Here is a 20,136-nt window from a genome sequence, read left to right on the forward strand (position 1 = left end):
CCTCGGTTCCTCCGTGACCTCCTCGGTACCTCCGTGACCTCCTCGGTTCCTCCGTGACCTCCTCGGTTCCTCCGTGACCTCCTCGGTTCCTCCGTGACATCCTCGGTTCCTCCGTGACATCCTCGGTTCCTCCGTGACATCCTCGGTTCCTCCGTGACCTCCTCGGTTCCTCCGTGACCTCCTCGGTTCCTCAGTGACCTCCTCGGTTCCTCAGTGACCTCCTCGGTTCCTCAGTGACCTCCTCGGTTCCTCAGTGACCTCCTCGGTACCTCCGTGACCTCCTCGGTACCTCCGTGACCTTCTCGGTTCCTCAGTGACCTCCTCGGTACCTCCGTGACCTCCTCGGTTCCTCCGTGACCTCCTCGGTACCTCCGTGACCTCCTCGGTACCTCCGTGACCTCCTCGGTACCTCCGTGACCTCCTCGGTTCCTCCGTGACCTCCTCGGTACCTCCGTGACCTCCTCGGTACCTCCGTGACCTCCTCGGTTCCTCCGTGACCTCCTCGGTACCTCCGTGACCTCCTCGGTTCCTCCGTGACCTCCTCGGTACCTCCGTGACCTCCTCGGTTCCTCCGTGACCTCCTCGGTACCTCCGTGACCTCCTCGGTTCCTCCGTGACCTCCTCAGTGTTCTTCCGTTGGGCAGAGGGGCGTTAATAGAACCAGAGGAAGGATTCTGTGGATCTTTTTCCCACATCAAACGTTTCTCGCAGCACAAACAGTTTCTAACTCAGACACATCCAAACAGAACCCACAGAAAATACTGTGACAAAGACACAAAATCACCTTTAGAACCTTATTTAAAGACTTATAAAGCTGCAAAAGTAATGAAGCAGAAGCAGCTTTTATGACATCACTGGACTTTCTTGATAGTTTTGCATAACGTGATATTCTTTCCACACTTCTAACCGAGCATCACAGGCTCATAACCCTGCACGCTCCTGCCACATTTACCAGGAAATGGACAGTTTATTCCTTCAAATGCAGCAATTTTCCAGTCGATCCCCTGAGGACGAGGCCATGATGCAACCGGCGAGCGCTGCCAGGGCCAAACAGAGCGGTTTATGTGAAGGGCCAGACGGGCAGAGAAGAGAGACTGTGGCACAGACTGGGCCCAAAGCAAATGAAAAGCAAAGGATATTAACCTTTTTTCAACATATCCACAGTTTATAAGGGTCATTTTAACCTTCTAAAACACTCACAAAATATGTTTTGTATTTCCCTTTTGTGACTGTGGCATAACTCAAGCAAACGCACCTCACAAAATCCTCCTTTGACCCGTCTAATCCCAAAGAGGAAGAACAGAAGACCAGTGAACAAGGACGCCACGCGTCTGCAAACCACCGCACCAAAACAAACAAAGCTAACATAGCTAACGTGGCTAGCAAACCTGACGCGGAGAAACGGGGTCCCGCCGGAGACACGGGGTCCCGCCGGAGACACGGGGTCCCGCCGGAGACACGGGGTCCCGCCGGAGACACGGGGTCCCGCCGGAGACACCCGCCGGAGACACGGGGTCCCGCCGGAGACACGGGGTCCCGCCGGAGACACGCCGCCGGAGACACGGGGTCCCGCCGGAGACACGGGGTCCCGCCGGAGACACCCGCCGGAGACACGGGGTCCCGCCGGAGACACGGGGTCCCGTCGGAGACACGGGGTCCCGCCGGAGACACCCGCCGGAGACACGGGGTCCCGCCGGAGACACGGGGTCCAGCCGGAGACACGGGGTCCCGCCGGAGACACGGGGTCCCGCCGGAGACACGGGGTCCCGCCGGAGACACCCGCCGGAGACACGGGGTCCCGCCGGAGACACCCGCCGGAGACACGGGGTCCCGCCGGAGACACGGGGTCCCGCCGGAGACACCCGCCGGAGACACGGGGTCCCGCCGGAGACACGGGGTCCCGCCGGAGACACCCGCCGGAGACACGGGGTCCCGCCGGAGACACGGGGTCCCGCCGGAGACACGGGGTCCCGCCGGAGACACGCCGCCGGAGACACGGGGTCCCGCCGGAGACACGGGGTCCCGCCGGAGACACCCGCCGGAGACACGGGGTCCCGCCGGAGACACCCGCCGGAGACACGGGGTCCCGCCGGAGACACGGGGTCCCGCCGGAGACACGGGGTCCCGCCGGAGACACCCGCCGGAGACACGGGGTCCCGCCGGAGACACCCGCCGGAGACACGGGGTCCCGTCGGAGACACGCCGCCGGAGACACGGGGTCCCGCCGGAGACACCCGCCGGAGACACGGGGTCCCGTCGGAGACACAGGGTCCCGTCGGAGACACGGGGTCCCGCCGGAGACACGGGGTCCCGCCGGAGACACGGGGTCCCGCCGGAGACACGGGGTCCCGCCGGAGACACGGGGTCCCGCCGGAGACACCCGCCGGAGACACGGGGTCCCGCCGGAGACACGGGGTCCCGCCGGAGACACGGGGTCCCGCCGGAGACACGCCGCCGGAGACACGGGGTCCCGCCGGAGACACGGGGTCCCGCCGGAGACACCCGCCGGAGACACGGGGTCCCGCCGGAGACACCCGCCGGAGACACGGGGTCCCGCCGGAGACACGGGGTCCCGCCGGAGACACGCCGCCGGAGACACGGGGTCCCGCCGGAGACACCCGCCGGAGACACGGGGTCCCGCCGGAGACACCCGCCGGAGACACGGGGTCCCGTCGGAGACACGCCGCCGGAGACACGGGGTCCCGCCGGAGACACCCGCCGGAGACACGGGGTCCCGTCGGAGACACAGGGTCCCGTCGGAGACACGGGGTCCCGCCGGAGACACGGGGTCCCGCCGGAGACACGGGGTCCCGCCGGAGACACGGGGTCCCGCCGGAGACACGCGGTCCCGCTGGCAGAGGCGGCGGGCTGGTGTGGGCTTATAGCCCCAAGAGGGTTCCTACGCCTATGAGTCGGGACAGGTCTCTCACTGTTGTGTCGGCCTAGGGGCCAAACAGCAGTGCAGACCCCGGGGTACTGGACAATGTACTGACCGGGGACTCTGTTGTTCTAGTTGGCACCTGGAGAGGGGTGATCCTCCCACTTTCAGTTCAGTTATTGGACTTCTGTGCTTATCACAGTTTTTCCATCATGAACACCATGTTCAAGCACAAGGTCAAAGGTCAATGATCAACTTTGACGTCGCGTCAGAGGACTGACCTTCAGCCACGTGTCTTGGACACTCGGGTGAAGAGAGGGGCGGAGCTGTAGAGCACCACCGGAGGAAGCTGGACAGACCCGACCCGGGCACATTGTGAGGGTCTTCAGCTCACACCTCCAGGAGAGCTGGAGAAGGCTCTAGACCGAGACCCTCCAGAGGCTCGCCTGGAGGGTCACATGACTCCAGAGGCTCACCTGGAGGGTCACATGACTCCAGAGGCTCGCCTGGAGGGTCACATGACTCCAGAGGCTCACCTGGAGGGTCACATGACTCCAGAGGCTCGCCTGGAGGGTCACATGACTCCAGAGGCTCACCTGGAGGGTCACATGACTCCAGAGGCTCACCTGGAGGGTCACATGACTCCAGAGGCTCACCTGGAGGGTCACATGACTCCAGAGGCTCACCTGGAGGGTCACATGACTCCAGAGGCTCACCTGGAGGGTCACATGACTCCAGAGGCTCACCTGGAGGGTCACATGACTCCAGAGGCTCACCTGGAGGGTCACATGACTCCAGAGGCTCACCTGGAGGGTCACATGACTCCAGAGGCTCGCCTGGAGGGTCACATGACTCCAGAGGCTCACCTGGAGGGTCACATGACTCCAGAGGCTCACCTGGAGGGTCACATGACTCCAGAGGCTCACCTGGAGGGTCACATGACTCCAGAGGCTCACCTGGAGGGTCACATGACTCCAGAGGCTCACCTGGAGGGTCACATGACTCCAGAGGCTCGCCTGGAGGGTCACATGACTCCAGAGGCTCACCTGGAGGGTCACATGACTCCAGAGGCTCGCCTGGAGGGTCACATGACTCCAGAGGCTCACCTGGAGGGTCACATGACTCCAGAGGCTCACCTGGAGGGTCACATGACTCCAGAGGCTCACCTGGAGGGTCACATGACTCCAGAGGCTCACCTGGAGGGTCACATGACTCCAGAGGCTCACCTGGAGGGTCACATGACTCCAGAGGCTCACCTGGAGGGTCACATGACTCCAGAGGCTCGCCTGGAGGGTCACATGACTCCAGAGGCTCGCCTGGAGGGTCACATGACTCCAGAGGCTCACCTGGAGGGTCACATGACTCCAGAGGCTCACCTGGAGGGTCACATGACTCCAGAGGCTCGCCTGGAGGGTCACATGACTCCAGAGGCTCACCTGGAGGGTCACATGACTCCAGAGGCTCACCTGGAGGGTCACATGACTCCAGAGGCTCACCTGGAGGGTCACATGACTCCAGAGGCTCACCTGGAGGGTCACATGACTCCAGAGGCTCGCCTGGAGGGTCACATGACTCCAGAGGCTCACCTGGAGGGTCACATGACTCCAGAGGCTCACCTGGAGGGTCACATGACTCCAGAGGCTCACCTGGAGGGTCACATGACTCCAGAGGCTCGCCTGGAGGGTCACATGACTCCAGAGGCTCGCCTGGAGGGTCACATGACTCCAGAGGCTCGCCTGGAGGGTCACATGACTCTTAACACTACGATGACCACGCCTACGTGTTCATGAATACATATATAATATATTAGAGTACACATGATGTACAACAGAGCAGCAGCTCAGACACAGAGCCAGCGTGAGGGTTGCAGGTTCAAGTCCTTCACTTCGGTGTGAAACAGTGTTTACATTCCCCTTCCCTCAGTGCAGGCAGTGAAGGGTTAAGTGTTCAGAGCGCTGCCTTTAAAGCCCCAGAGCGAGCGCGCCGAGCGAGAGACTGAGCGTGGAGTGGGCTCAGTCTGACACAGGAGCTGACAGACGGTCTGCGCGGTGCGTCCAGGGTCTGCGCGGTGCGTCCAGGGTCTGCGCGGTGCGTCCAGGGTCTGCGCGGTGCGTCCAGGGTCTGCGCGGTGCGTCCAGGGTCTGCGCGGTGCGTCCAGGGTCTGCGCGGTGCGTCCAGGGTCTGCGCGGTGCGTCCAGGGTCTGCGCGGTGCGTTCAGGGTCTGCGCGGTCAGGGTCACAGACATGAAGCCTCTGCTGTTGCCCTGCGTGGCTCTGCTGCTGTGGTCAGGCCTGAGTTCAGCCAGGACCAGGTCTGGACCAGGACATGAGACTGGACTGAGCGGGAGGAGGAGCCACAGAGGAGCGGTGAGACTCTCCTTTATTTAGTCTGCTTTGTTCATTTGGTTCATTTTGTTCACTGACAATAAACGTGTTGAAGGTGATTTATGGCCTCAGACTTTAGAGCTTCGCAGACTTTAGAGCTTCGCAGACTTTAGAGCATCGCAGACTTTAGAGCTTCACACACTTTAGAGCTTCAAAGACTTTAGAGCTTCAGACTTTAGAGCTTCTAAGACTTTAGAGCTTCAGACTTTAGAGCTTCTAAGACTTTAGAGCTTCAAAGACTTTAGAGCTTCAGACTTTAGAGCTTCTAAGACTTTAGAGCTTCAGACTTTAGAGCTTCTAAGACTTTAGAGCTTCAGACTTTAGAGCTTCTAAGACTTTAGAGCTTCGCAGACTTTAGAGCTTCGCAGACTTTAGAGCTTCGCAGACTTTAGAGCTTCGCAGACTTTAGAGCTTCGCAGACTTTAGAGCTTCGCAGACTTTAGAGCTTCGCAGACTTTAGAGCTTCACAGACTTTAGAGCTTCATAGACTTCAGAGTTTCACTGACTTAAGAGCTTCACAGACTTAAGAGCTTCACAGACTTTAGAGCTTCACAGACTTTAGAGCTTCACAGACTTTAGAGCTTCATAGACTTCAGAGTTTCACTGACTTAAGAGCTTCACAGACTTAAGAGCTTCACAGACTTTAGAGCTTCACAGACTTTAGAGCTTCACAGACTTTAGAGCTTCACAGACTTTAGAGCTTCGCAGACTTTAGAGCTTCGCAGACTTTAGAGCTTCGCAGACTTTAGAGCTTCAGACTTTAGAGCTTCGCAGACTTTCGAGCTCCGCAGACTTTAGAGCTTCGCAGACTTTAGAGCTTCACAGAGTTTAGAGCTTCGCAGGCTTTAGAGCTTCAGACTTTAGAGCTTCGCAGACTTTAGAGCTTCGCAGACTTTAGAGCTTCGCAGACTTTAGAGCTTCGCAGACTTTAGAGCTTCGGACTTTAGAGCTTCAAAGACTTTAGAGCTTCGCAGACTTTAGAGCTTCGCAGACTTTAGAGCTTCGCAGACTTTAGAGCTTCAGACTTTAGAGCTTCACAGACTTTAGAGCTTCACATACTTTAGAGCTTCACAGACTTTAGAGCTTCACAGACTTTAGAGCTTCACAGACTTTAGAGCTTCAAAGACTTTAGAGGTTTGCAGAATTTCGAGCTTTGCAGACTTTAGAGCATCGCAGACTTTAGAGCTTCGCAGACTTTAGAGCTTCGCAGACTTTAGAGCTTCACACACTTTAGAGCTTCAAAGACTTTAGAGCTTCAGACTTTAGAGCTTCTAAGACTTTAGAGCTTCAGACTTTAGAGCTTCGCAGACTTTCGAGCTCCGCAGACTTTAGAGCTTCGCAGACTTTAGAGCTTCACAGAGTTTAGAGCTTCGCAGGCTTTAGAGCTTCAGACTTTAGAGCTTCGCAGACTTTAGAGCTTCGCAGACTTTAGAGCTTCGCAGACTTTAGAGCTTCGGACTTTAGAGCTTCAAAGACTTTAGAGCTTCGCAGACTTTAGAGCTTCGCAGACTTTAGAGCTTCGCAGACTTTAGAGCTTCGCAGACTTTAGAGCTTCAGACTTTAGAGCTTCACAGACTTTAGAGCTTCACATACTTTAGAGCGTCACAGACTTTAGAGCTTCACAGACTTTAGAGCTTCACATACTTTAGAGCTTCACAGACTTTAGAGCTTCACAGACTTTAGAGCTTCACAGACTTTAGAGCTTCACAGACTTTAGAGCTTCAAAGACTTTAGAGGTTTGCAGAATTTCGAGCTTTGCAGACTTTAGAGCATCGCAGACTTTAGAGCTTCGCAGACTTTAGAGCTTCGCAGACTTTAGAGCTTCGCAGACTTTAGAGCTTCGCAGACTTTAGAGCTTCAGACTTTAGAGCTTCACAGACTTTAGAGCTTCACATACTTTAGAGCTTCACAGACTTTAGAGCTTCACAGACTTTAGAGCTTCACATACTTTAGAGCTTCACAGACTTTAGAGCTTCACAGACTTTAGAGCTTCACAGACTTTAGAGCTTCAAAGACTTTAGAGGTTTGCAGAATTTCGAGCTTTGCAGACTTTAGAGCATCGCAGACTTTAGAGCTTCGCAGACTTTAGAGCTTCGCAGACTTTAGAGCTTCGCAGACTTTAGAGCTTCACACACTTTAGAGCTTCAAAGACTTTAGAGCTTCAGACTTTAGAGCTTCTAAGACTTTAGAGCTTCAGACTTTAGAGCTTCGCAGACTTTAGAGCTTCACAGACTTTAGAGCTTGGTGATTTAAACATGTTTAAAGTCTTAGGTTCCAAAAAACGGTTCAAAAATGACTAAATCAATGAAAACAATTGTGAATTTAAAGTTTATAAATTGTCTCTAATACAAAATAAACCTTATTGTAACATGTTGAACTGGAACATGTGAACTTCATGTGATTTATGTCAAACTTCCTCCACACGCTCCACCACACGCTCCTCCACACGCTCCTCCACACGCTCCACCACACGCTCCTCCACACGCTCCTCCACACGCTCCTCCACACGCTCCTCCACACGCTCCACCACACGCTCCTCCACACGCTCCTCCACACGCTCCTCCACACGCTCCTCCACACGCTCCACCACACGCTCCTCCACACGCTCCTCCACACGCTCCTCCACACGCTTCACCACACGCTCCACCACACGCTCCTCCACACGCTCCTCCACACGCTCCTCCACACGCTCCTCCACACGCTCCTCCACACGCTCCTCCACACGCTCCTCCACACGCTCCACCACACGCTCCTCCACACGCTCCACCACACGCTCCACCACACGCTCCTCCACACGCTCCTCCACACGCTCCTCCACACGCTCCACCACACGCTCCTCCACACGCTCCTCCACACGCTCCACCACACGCTCCACCACACGCTCCTCCACACGCTCCTCCACACGCTCCTCCACACGCTCCTCCACACGCTCCTCCACACGCTCCACCACACGCTCCTCCACACGCTCCTCCACACGCTCCTCCACACGCTCCTCCACACGCTCCTCCACACGCTCCTCCACACGCTCCTCCACACGCTCCTCCACACGCTCCTCCACACGCTCCACCACACGCTCCTCCACACGCTCCACCACACGCTCCACCACACGCTCCTCCACACGCTCCTCCACACGCTCCTCCACACGCTCCTCCACACGCTCCTCCACACGCTTCACCACACGCTCCACCACACGCTCCACCACACGCTCCACCACACGCTCCTCCACACGCTCCTCCACACGCTTCACCACACGCTTCACCACACGCTCCTCCACACGCTCCACCACACGCTCCTCCACACGCTCCTCCACACGCTCCTCCACACGCTCCTCCACACGCTCCTCCACACGCTCCTCCACACGCTCCTCCACACGCTCCTCCACACGCTCCTCCACACGCTCCACCACACGCTCCTCCACACGCTCCTCCACACGCTCCTCCACACGCTCCTCCACACGCTCCTCCACACGCTCCACCACACGCTCCTCCACACGCTCCTCCACACGCTCCTCCACACGCTCCTCCACACGCTCCTCCACACGCTCCACCACACGCTTCACCACACGCTCCTCCACACGCTCCTCCACACGCTCCTCCACACGCTCCACCACACGCTCCACCACACGCTCCTCCACACGCTCCTCCACACGCTCCACCACACGCTCCACCACACGCTCCACCACACGCTCCTCCACACGCTCCTCCACACGCTCCTCCACACGCTCCTCCACACGCTCCTCCACACGCTCCACCACACGCTCCTCCACACGCTCCTCCACACGCTCCTCCACACGCTCCTCCACACGCTCCTCCACACGCTCCACCACACGCTTCACCACACGCTCCACCACACGCTCCACCACACGCTCCTCCACACGCTCCTCCACACGCTCCTCCACACGCTCCTCCACACGCTCCTCCACACGCTCCTCCACACGCTCCTCCACACGCTTCACCACACGCTCCTCCACACGCTCCTCCACACGCTCCTCCACACGCTCCTCCACACGCTCCTCCACACGCTCCTCCACACGCTCCTCCACACGCTCCTCCACACGCTCCTCCACACGCTCCACCACACGCTTCACCACACGCTCCTCCACACGCTCCTCCACACGCTCCTCCACACGCTCCACCACACGCTCCTCCACACGCTCCTCCACACGCTCCTCCACACGCTCCACCACACGCTCCACCACACGCTCCACCACACGCTCCACCACACGCTCCACCACACGCTCCACCACACGCTCCACCACACGCTCCACCACACGCTCCACCACACGCTCCTCCACACGCTCCTCCACACGCTCCTCCACACGCTCCACCACACGCTCCTCCACACGCTCCACCACACGCTCCTCCACACGCTCCACCACACGCTCCACCACACGCTCCTCCACACGCTCCACCACACGCTCCACCACACGCTCCACCACACGCTTCACCACACGCTCCACCACACGTCACGCGCGCACACTCTCGCGCACACTCTCGCGCACACTCTCGCGCACACTCTCGCGCACACTCTCGCGCACACTCTCGAGTACACTCTCGAGTACACTCTTAAGTACTCTTTTAAGTACACGTCAGTACTAGCTCCTGCCTCAGGGGTACTATAGTCCTGCTGTAGTGTATGTATAGTGAAGGCAGTGTCTGGAGGCGGGTTGTTTACACTCTTGCACTTCCTGTTTACCCTCTTGCACTTCCTGTTTACCTCGGGGCATCGACAGGTGAACCGCAGAGGAACCAGAGCTTTACTTCAGAAGTGAGTTCACTGGTTTGTGGTGTTGACTTTGAGCCACCACATGTTTCCTCAGCCGCTCGAGGACCACCACATGTTTCCTCAGCCGCTCGAGGACCACCACATGTTTCCTCAGCCGCTCGAGGACCACCACATGTTTCCTCAGCCGCTCGAGGACCACCACATGTTTCCTCAGCCGCTCGAGGACCACCACATGTTTCCTCAGCCGCTCGAGGACCACCACATGTTTCCTCAGCCGCTCGAGGACCACCACATGTTTCCTCAGCCGCTCGAGGACCACCACATGTTTCCTCAGCCGCTCGAGGACCACCACATGTTTCCTCAGCCGCTCGAGGACCACCACATGTTTCCTCAGCCGCTCGAGGACCACCACATGTTTCCTCAGCCGCTCGAGGACCACCACATGTTTCCTCAGCCGCTCGAGGACCACCACATGTTTCCTCAGCCGCTCGAGGACCACCACATGTTTCCTCAGCCGCTCGAGGACCACCACATGTTTCCTCAACTTTTCATCACAATCACCTCCACATGTCACTCTGATATGAACGCCTCTGTCTCCTGTAGAGGGCGCTACCTGCAGCTGATGAACCAGACACTTCTCCCATGACTGCAGAGGCCTCTGGTGAGCAACCGCTTTAAATATGGATTCTCCTGCGTCTGGTTTAGTCCTGGTTTAGACCTGGTTTAGTCCGTGCACGTTCCCATGCACGTTCCCATGCACGTTCCCATGCACGTTCCCATGCACGTTCCCATGCACGTTCCCATGCACGTTCCCATGCACGTTCCCATGCACGTTCCCATGCACGTTCCCATGCACGTTCCCATGCACGTTCCCATGCACGTTCCCATGCACGTTCCCATGCACGTTCCCATGCACGTTCCCATGCACGTTCCCATGCACGTTCCATGCACGTTCCATGCACGTTCCATGCACGTTCCATGCACGTTCCATGCACGTTCCATGCACGTTCCCATGCACGTTCCCATGCACGTTCCCATGCACGTTCCCATGCACGTTCCCATGCACGTTCCCATGCACGTTCCCATGCACGTTCCCATGCACGTTCCCATGCACGTTCCCATGCACGTTCCCATGCACGTTCCCATGCACGTTCCCATGCACGTTCCCATGCACGTTCCCATGCACGTTCCCATGCACGTTCCCATGCACGTTCCATGCACGTTCCATGCACGTTCCATGCACGTTCCATGCACGTTCCAAGCACGTTCCAAGCACGTTCCAAGCACGTTCTATGCACGTTCTATGCACGTTCTAAGCACGTTCTAAGCACGTTCTAAGCACGTTCTAAGCACGTTCTATGCACGTTCTATGCACGTTCTAAGCACGTTCTAAGCACGTTCTAAGCATGTTCTGCCGTTCCTCCACAGAACTGCCGACCTGCCTGCTGTGCGTGTGTCTCACTGGGTCAGTTTATTGTGAGGAAGTGAGTCCAGACATGACCTCAGTGCCAGCGCTGCCTAAAGAGACCACGTATCTCTACGCTCGCTTCAACAAGATCCAGAAGATCGGCAGCAAGGACTTTGCAGACATATGTGAGTGTGAAGGTCATGGTTATATGAGTGTGAAGGTCATATGAGTGTGAAGGTCATATGAGTGTGAAGGTCATGGTCATATGAGTGTGAAGGTCATATGAGTGTGAAGGTCATATGAGTGTGAAGGTCATATGAGTGTGAAGGACATATGAGTGTGAAGGTCATATGAGTGTGAAGGTCATGTCATATGAGTGTGAAGGTCATATGAGTGTGAAGGACATATGAGTGTGAAGGTCATATGAGTGTGAAGGTCATATGAGTGTGAAGGACATATGAGTGTGAAGGTCATATGAGTGTGAAGGTCATGGTTATATGAGTGTGAAGGTCATATGAGTGTGAAGGTCATATGAGTGTGAAGGTCATGTCATATGAGTGTGAAGGTCATATGAGTGTGAAGGACATATGAGTGTGAAGGTCATATGAGTGTGAAGGTCATATGAGTGTGAAGGTCATGGTCATATGAGTGTGAAGGTCATATGAGTGTGAAGGTCATATGAGTGTGAAGGACATATGAGTGTGAAGGTCATATGAGTGTGAAGGTCATATGAGTGTGAAGGTCATATGAGTGTGAAGGTCATGGTCATATGAGTGTGAAGGTCATGGTCATATGAGTGTGAAGGTCATGGTCATATTAACCGTCCAGAGCATTAAGAGTCTGTTTGTCCAGTGACGCTGAAGAGGATCGACCTGACGGGAAACCTCATCTCAGAGATCGAGGACGGAGCCTTCTCTAAACTCTCACTGCTGGAGGAACTCAACCTGGCAGAGAACAAACTGGTCAAGCTGCCCATGCTCCCGGGCAAGCTCACCACCTTCAACGCCAACTTCAACATGCTCAAGACCAAAGGAGTCAAAGCCAACGCCTTCAAGGTAAACAAGACCAGCCTGTGCCAGCCTGTGCCAGCCTGTGCCAGCCTTTGACACGAGCACAGGGTCACGGGGACTCTTTCCACCGATAGGAACCATTTAAATTCAGTTTATGTCTGTAATGCCCAGTTTCCTCCAAGTGCGATGACTTAAATCTTTGGACCTGAACCAAACGTGCATTTGGTATAAACCTGAGGCTAGTCCTATTGTTAGCTCCCGAGGCTAGTCCTATTGTTAGCTCCCGAGGCTTGTCTCATTGTTAGCTCCCGAGGCTAGTCCTATTGTTATCTCCCGAGGCTTGTCTCATTGTTAGCTCCCGAGGCTTGTCTCATTGTTAGCTCCCGAGGCTTGTCTCATTGTTAGCTCCCGAGGCTTGTCTCATTGTTAGCTCCCGAGGCTTGTCTCATTGTTAGCTCCCGAGGCTTGTCTCATTGTTAGCTCCCGAGGCTTGTCTCATTGTTAGCTCCCGAGGCTAGTCCTATTGTTAGCTCCCGAGGCTAGTCCTATTGTTAGCTCCCGAGGCTCGTCCTATTGTTAGCTCCCGAGGCTCGTCTCATTGTTAGCTCCCGAGGCTCGTCTCATTGTTAGCTCCCGAGGCTCGTCTCATTGTTAGCTCCCGAGGCTAGTCCTATTGTTAGCTCCCGAGGCTAGTCCTATTGTTAGCTCCCGAGGCTAGTCCTATTGTTAGCTCCCGAGGCTTGTCTCATTGTTAGCTCCCGAGGCTAGTCCTATTGTTAGCTCCCGAGGCTAGTCCTATTGTTAGCTCCCGAGGCTCGTCCTATTGTTAGCTCCCGAGGCTCGTCTCATTGTTAGCTCCCGAGGCTCGTCTCATTGTTAGCTCCCGAGGCTCGTCTCATTGTTAGCTCCCGAGGCTCGTCTCATTGTTAGCTCCCGAGGCTCGTCTCATTGTTAGCTCCCGAGGCTCGTCTCATTGTTAGCTCCCGAGGCTCGTCTCATTGTTAGCTCCCGAGGCTCGTCTCATTGTTAGCTCCCGAGGCTCGTCTCATTGTTAGCTCCCGAGGCTCGTCTCATTGTTAGCTCCCGAGGCTCGTCTCATTGTTAGCTCCCGAGGCTCGTCTCATTGTTAGCTCCCGAGGCTCGTCTCATTGTTAGCTCCCGAGGCTCGTCTCATTGTTAGCTCCCGAGGCTCGTCTCATTGTTAGCTCCCGAGGCTCGTCTCATTGTTAGCTCCCGAGGCTCGTCTCATTGTTAGCTCCCGAGGCTTGTCTTATTTGTTCATGTTGCGTAAAATACTGTGCATATTATTTATTTAAACAGAAACTGACAATGCTGTCCAATCTGTACCTGTCGGACAATGAGCTGGAGGCGGTGCCTCACATCCCTGAGAACGTGAGGACACTGCACCTGCAGGTGAGAGGGGGAACTGCAGAGGCCCCAGTGGAAGCATTTACCCTTGAATCACATGTTTAATGTGTGTTTTACAGAACAACAACATCACTGAGGTGAACGGGAACACGTTCTGCCGCTCCAACGACACTTATTACCTCAGGCCCCGACTCACCGAGATCCGACTGGACGGGAACCCAGTGCTTCTGTCCAAGAACCCGGACACCTTCACCTGCCTCAACGTGCTGCCCGTGGGAAAGTACCGCTGAAACACGGCTGAAACACGGCTGAAACACGGCTGAAACACGGCTGAAACACGGCTGAAACATGGACTGAAACATGGACTGAAACATGGACTGAAACATGGACTGAAACACGGCTGAAACATGGACTGAAACACGGCTGAAACATGGACTGAAACACGGCTGAAACATGGACTAAAACACGGCTGAAACATGGACTAAAACACGGCTGAAACATGGACTAAAACACGGCTGAAACATGGACTAAAACACGGCTGAAACATGGACTAAAACACGGCTGAAACATGGACTGAAACACGGCTGAAACATGGACTAAAACACGGCTGAAACATGGACTGAAACACGGCTGAAACATGGACTAAAACACGGCTGAAACATGGACTAAAACACGGCTGAAACATGGACTAAAACACGGCTGAAACATGGACTGAAACACGGCTGAAACATGGACTAAAACACGGCTGAAACATGGACTAAAACACGGCTGAAACATGGACTGAAACACGGCTGAAACATGGACTGAAACACGGCTGAAACATGGACTAAAACACGGCTGAAACATGGACTAAAACACGGCTGAAACATGGACTGAAACACGGCTGAAACATGGACTAAAACACGGCTGAAACATGGACTGAAACATGGACTAAAATACGCCTGAAACATGGACTGAAACACGGCTGAAACATGGACTAAAACACGGCTGAAACATGGACTGAAACACGGCTGAAACATGGACTAAAACACGGCTGAAACATGGACTGAAACACGGCTGAAACATGGACTAAAACACGGCTGAAACATGGACTAAAACACGGCTGAAACATGGACTAAAACACGGCTGAAACATGGACTGAAACACGGCTGAAACATGGACTAAAACACGGCTGAAACATGGACTAAAACACGGCTGAAACATGGACTGAAACACGGCTGAAACATGGACTAAAACACGGCTGAAACATGGACTGAAACACGGCTGAAACATGGACTAAAACACGGCTGAAACACGGCTGAAACACGGCTGAAACACGGCTGAAACACGGCTGAAACATGGACTGAAACATGGACTGAAACACGGCTGAAACATGGACTGAAACATGGACTGAAACGGACTGAAACACGGCTGAAACATGGACTGAAACATGGACTGAAACATGGACTGAAACACGGCTGAAACATGGACTAAAACACGGCTGAAACATGGACTAAAACACGGCTGAAACATGGACTAAAACACGGCTGAAACATGGACTAAAACACGGCTGAAACATGGACTGAAACACGGCTGAAACATGGACTAAAACACGGCTGAAACATGGACTAAAACACGGCTGAAACATGGACTAAAACACGGCTGAAACATGGACTGAAACACGGCTGAAACATGGACTAAAACACGGCTGAAACATGGACTGAAACATGGACTAAAATACGCCTGAAACATGGACTGAAACACGGCTGAAACATGGACTAAAACACGGCTGAAACATGGACTGAAACACGGCTGAAACATGGACTAAAACACGGCTGAAACATGGACTGAAACACGGCTGAAACATGGACTAAAACACGGCTGAAACATGGACTGAAACACGGCTGAAACATGGACTAAAACACGGCTGAAACATGGACTAAAACACGGCTGAAACATGGACTGAAACACGGCTGAAACATGGACTAAAACACGGCTGAAACATGGACTGAAACATGGACTAAAATACGCCTGAAACATGGACTGAAACACGGCTGAAACATGGACTAAAACACGGCTGAAACATGGACTGAAACACGGCTGAAACATGGACTAAAACACGGCTGAAACATGGACTGAAACACGGCTGAAACATGGACTAAAACACGGCTGAAACATGGACTAAAACACGGCTGAAACATGGACTAAAACACGGCTGAAACATGGACTGAAACACGGCTGAAACATGGACTAAAACACGGCTGAAACATGGACTAAAACACGGCTGAAACATGGACTAAAACACGGCTGAAACATGGACTAAAACACGGCTGAAACATGGACTAAAACACGGCTGAAACATGGACTAAAACACGGCTGAAACATGGACTGAAACACGGCTGAAACATGGACTAAAACACGGCTGAAACATGGACTAAAACACGGCTGAAACATGGACTGAAACACGGCTGAAACACGGCTGAAACACGGCTGAAACACGGCTGAAACACGGCTGAAACACGGCTGAAACACGGCTGAAACACGGCTGAAACACGGCTGAAACATGGACTGAAACATGGACTGAAACACGGCTGAAACATGGACTGAAACATGGACTGAAACATGGACTGAAACACGGCTGAAACATGGACTGAAACATGGACTGAAACATGGACTGAAACACGGCTGAAACATGGACTAAAACACGGCTGAAACATGGACTAAAACACGGCTGAAACATGGACTAAAACACGGCTGAAACATGGACTGAAACACGGCTGAAACATGGACTAAAACACGGCTGAAACATGGACTGAAACATGGACTAAAATACGCCTGAAACATGGACTGAAACACGGCTGAAACATGGACTAAAACACGGCTGAAACATGGACTGAAACACGGCTGAAACATGGACTAAAACACGGCTGAAACATGGACTGAAACACGGCTGAAACATGGACTAAAACACGGCTGAAACATGGACTAAAACACGGCTGAAACATGGACTAAAACACGGCTGAAACATGGACTGAAACACGGCTGAAACATGGACTAAAACACGGCTGAAACATGGACTAAAACACGGCTGAAACATGGACTGAAACACGGCTGAAACATGGACTAAAACACGGCTGAAACATGGACTGAAACATGGACTAAAATACGCCTGAAACATGGACTGAAACACGGCTGAAACATGGACTAAAACACGGCTGAAACATGGACTGAAACACGGCTGAAACATGGACTAAAACACGGCTGAAACATGGACTGAAACACGGCTGAAACATGGACTAAAACACGGCTGAAACATGGACTAAAACACGGCTGAAACATGGACTAAAACACGGCTGAAACATGGACTGAAACACGGCTGAAACATGGACTAAAACACGGCTGAAACATGGACTAAAACACGGCTGAAACATGGACTGAAACACGGCTGAAACATGGACTGAAACATGGACTAAAATACGCCTGAAACACGGCTGAAACACGGACGAAACACGGCTGAAACATGGACTGAAACACGGCTGAAACATGGACTGAAACACGGCTGAAACGGACTGAAACACGGACTAAAACACGGCTGAAACATGGACTGAAACACGGCTGAAACATGGACTGAAACATGGACTAAAATACGCCTGAAACACGGCTGAAACACGGACGAAACACGGCTGAAACATGGACTGAAACACGGCTGAAACATGGACTGAAACACGGCTGAAACGGACTGAAACACGGACTAAAACACGGCTGAAACATGGACAAAACATGGACCGAAACACGGCTGAAACATGGACTAAAACACGGCTGAAACATGGACTAAAACACGGCTGAAACATGGACTAAAACACGGCTGAAACATGGACTAAAACACGGCTGAAAAATGGACTAAAACACGGCTGAAACATGGACTAAAACACGGCTGAAACATGGACTAAAACACGGCTGAAACATGGACTGAAACACGGCTGAAACATGGACTAAAACACGGCTGAAACATGGACTAAAACACGGCTGAAACATGGACTGAAACACGGCTGAAACATGGACTAAAACACGGCTGAAACATGGACTGAAACACGGCTGAAACATGGACTAAAACACGGCTGAAACACGGCTGAAACACGGCTGAAACACGGCTGAAACACGGCTGAAACATGGACTGAAACATGGACTGAAACACGGCTGAAACATGGACTGAAACATGGACTGAAACGGACTGAAACACGGCTGAAACATGGACTGAAACATGGACTGAAACATGGACTGAAACACGGCTGAAACATGGACTAAAACACGGCTGAAACATGGACTAAAACACGGCTGAAACATGGACTAAAACACGGCTGAAACATGGACTAAAACACGGCTGAAACATGGACTGAAACACGGCTGAAACATGGACTAAAACACGGCTGAAACATGGACTAAAACACGGCTGAAACATGGACTAAAACACGGCTGAAACATGGACTGAAACACGGCTGAAACATGGACTAAAACACGGCTGAAACATGGACTGAAACATGGACTAAAATACGCCTGAAACATGGACTGAAACACGGCTGAAACATGGACTAAAACACGGCTGAAACATGGACTGAAACACGGCTGAAACATGGACTAAAACACGGCTGAAACATGGACTGAAACACGGCTGAAACATGGACTAAAACACGGCTGAAACATGGACTGAAACACGGCTGAAACATGGACTAAAACACGGCTGAAACATGGACTAAAACACGGCTGAAACATGGACTGAAACACGGCTGAAACATGGACTAAAACACGGCTGAAACATGGACTGAAACATGGACTAAAATACGCCTGAAACATGGACTGAAACACGGCTGAAACATGGACTAAAACACGGCTGAAACATGGACTGAAACACGGCTGAAACATGGACTAAAACACGGCTGAAACATGGACTGAAACACGGCTGAAACATGGACTAAAACACGGCTGAAACATGGACTAAAACACGGCTGAAACATGGACTAAAACACGGCTGAAACATGGACTGAAACACGGCTGAAACATGGACTAAAACACGGCTGAAACATGGACTAAAACACGGCTGAAACATGGACTAAAACACGGCTGAAACATGGACTAAAACACGGCTGAAACATGGACTAAAACACGGCTGAAACATGGACTAAAACACGGCTGAAACATGGACTGAAACACGGCTGAAACATGGACTAAAACACGGCTGAAACATGGACTAAAACACGGCTGAAACATGGACTGAAACACGGCTGAAACACGGCTGAAACACGGCTGAAACACGGCTGAAACACGGCTGAAACACGGCTGAAACACGGCTGAAACACGGCTGAAACACGGCTGAAACATGGACTGAAACATGGACTGAAACACGGCTGAAACATGGACTGAAACATGGACTGAAACATGGACTGAAACACGGCTGAAACATGGACTGAAACATGGACTGAAACATGGACTGAAACACGGCTGAAACATGGACTAAAACACGGCTGAAACATGGACTAAAACACGGCTGAAACATGGACTAAAACACGGCTGAAACATGGACTGAAACACGGCTGAAACATGGACTAAAACACGGCTGAAACATGGACTGAAACATGGACTAAAATACGCCTGAAACATGGACTGAAACACGGCTGAAACATGGACTAAAACACGGCTGAAACATGGACTGAAACACGGCTGAAACATGGACTAAAACACGGCTGAAACATGGACTGAAACACGGCTGAAACATGGACTAAAACACGGCTGAAACATGGACTAAAACACGGCTGAAACATGGACTAAAACACGGCTGAAACATGGACTGAAACACGGCTGAAACATGGACTAAAACACGGCTGAAACATGGACTAAAACACGGCTGAAACATGGACTGAAACACGGCTGAAACATGGACTAAAACACGGCTGAAACATGGACTGAAACATGGACTAAAATACGCCTGAAACATGGACTGAAACACGGCTGAAACATGGACTAAAACACGGCTGAAACATGGACTGAAACACGGCTGAAACATGGACTAAAACACGGCTGAAACATGGACTGAAACACGGCTGAAACATGGACTAAAACACGGCTGAAACATGGACTAAAACACGGCTGAAACATGGACTAAAACACGGCTGAAACATGGACTGAAACACGGCTGAAACATGGACTAAAACACGGCTGAAACATGGACTAAAACACGGCTGAAACATGGACTGAAACACGGCTGAAACATGGACTGAAACATGGACTAAAATACGCCTGAAACACGGCTGAAACACGGACGAAACACGGCTGAAACATGGACTGAAACACGGCTGAAACATGGACTGAAACACGGCTGAAACGGACTGA

At 53.1% G+C, this 20,136-nt stretch overlaps 1 protein-coding gene across 1 annotated transcript; it reads left to right on the forward strand.

The window, feature by feature from the left end:
* The first annotated feature begins 10,575 nt into the window (after window positions 1–10,575).
* Window positions 10,576–14,069, forward strand: LOC140347564 (mimecan-like). Its single transcript, XM_072434072.1, has 5 exons — window positions 10,576–10,648; window positions 11,416–11,580; window positions 12,248–12,450; window positions 13,726–13,818; window positions 13,893–14,069. The coding sequence occupies exons 1-5, from the start codon at window positions 10,630–10,632 to the stop codon at window positions 14,061–14,063; spliced, it is 651 nt and encodes a 216-aa protein (XP_072290173.1). The 5' UTR covers window positions 10,576–10,629; the 3' UTR covers window positions 14,064–14,069.
* The last annotated feature ends 6,067 nt before the right edge of the window (window positions 14,070–20,136 follow it).

The sequence above is a fragment of the Eucyclogobius newberryi genome, unplaced genomic scaffold (genome assembly GCF_026437365.1).
Source record: "Eucyclogobius newberryi isolate DKJ021-1_F unplaced genomic scaffold, fEucNew1.0.hap1 SCAF_11, whole genome shotgun sequence".
In the NCBI taxonomy this organism is placed as follows: Eukaryota; Metazoa; Chordata; class Actinopteri; order Gobiiformes; family Gobiidae; genus Eucyclogobius; species Eucyclogobius newberryi.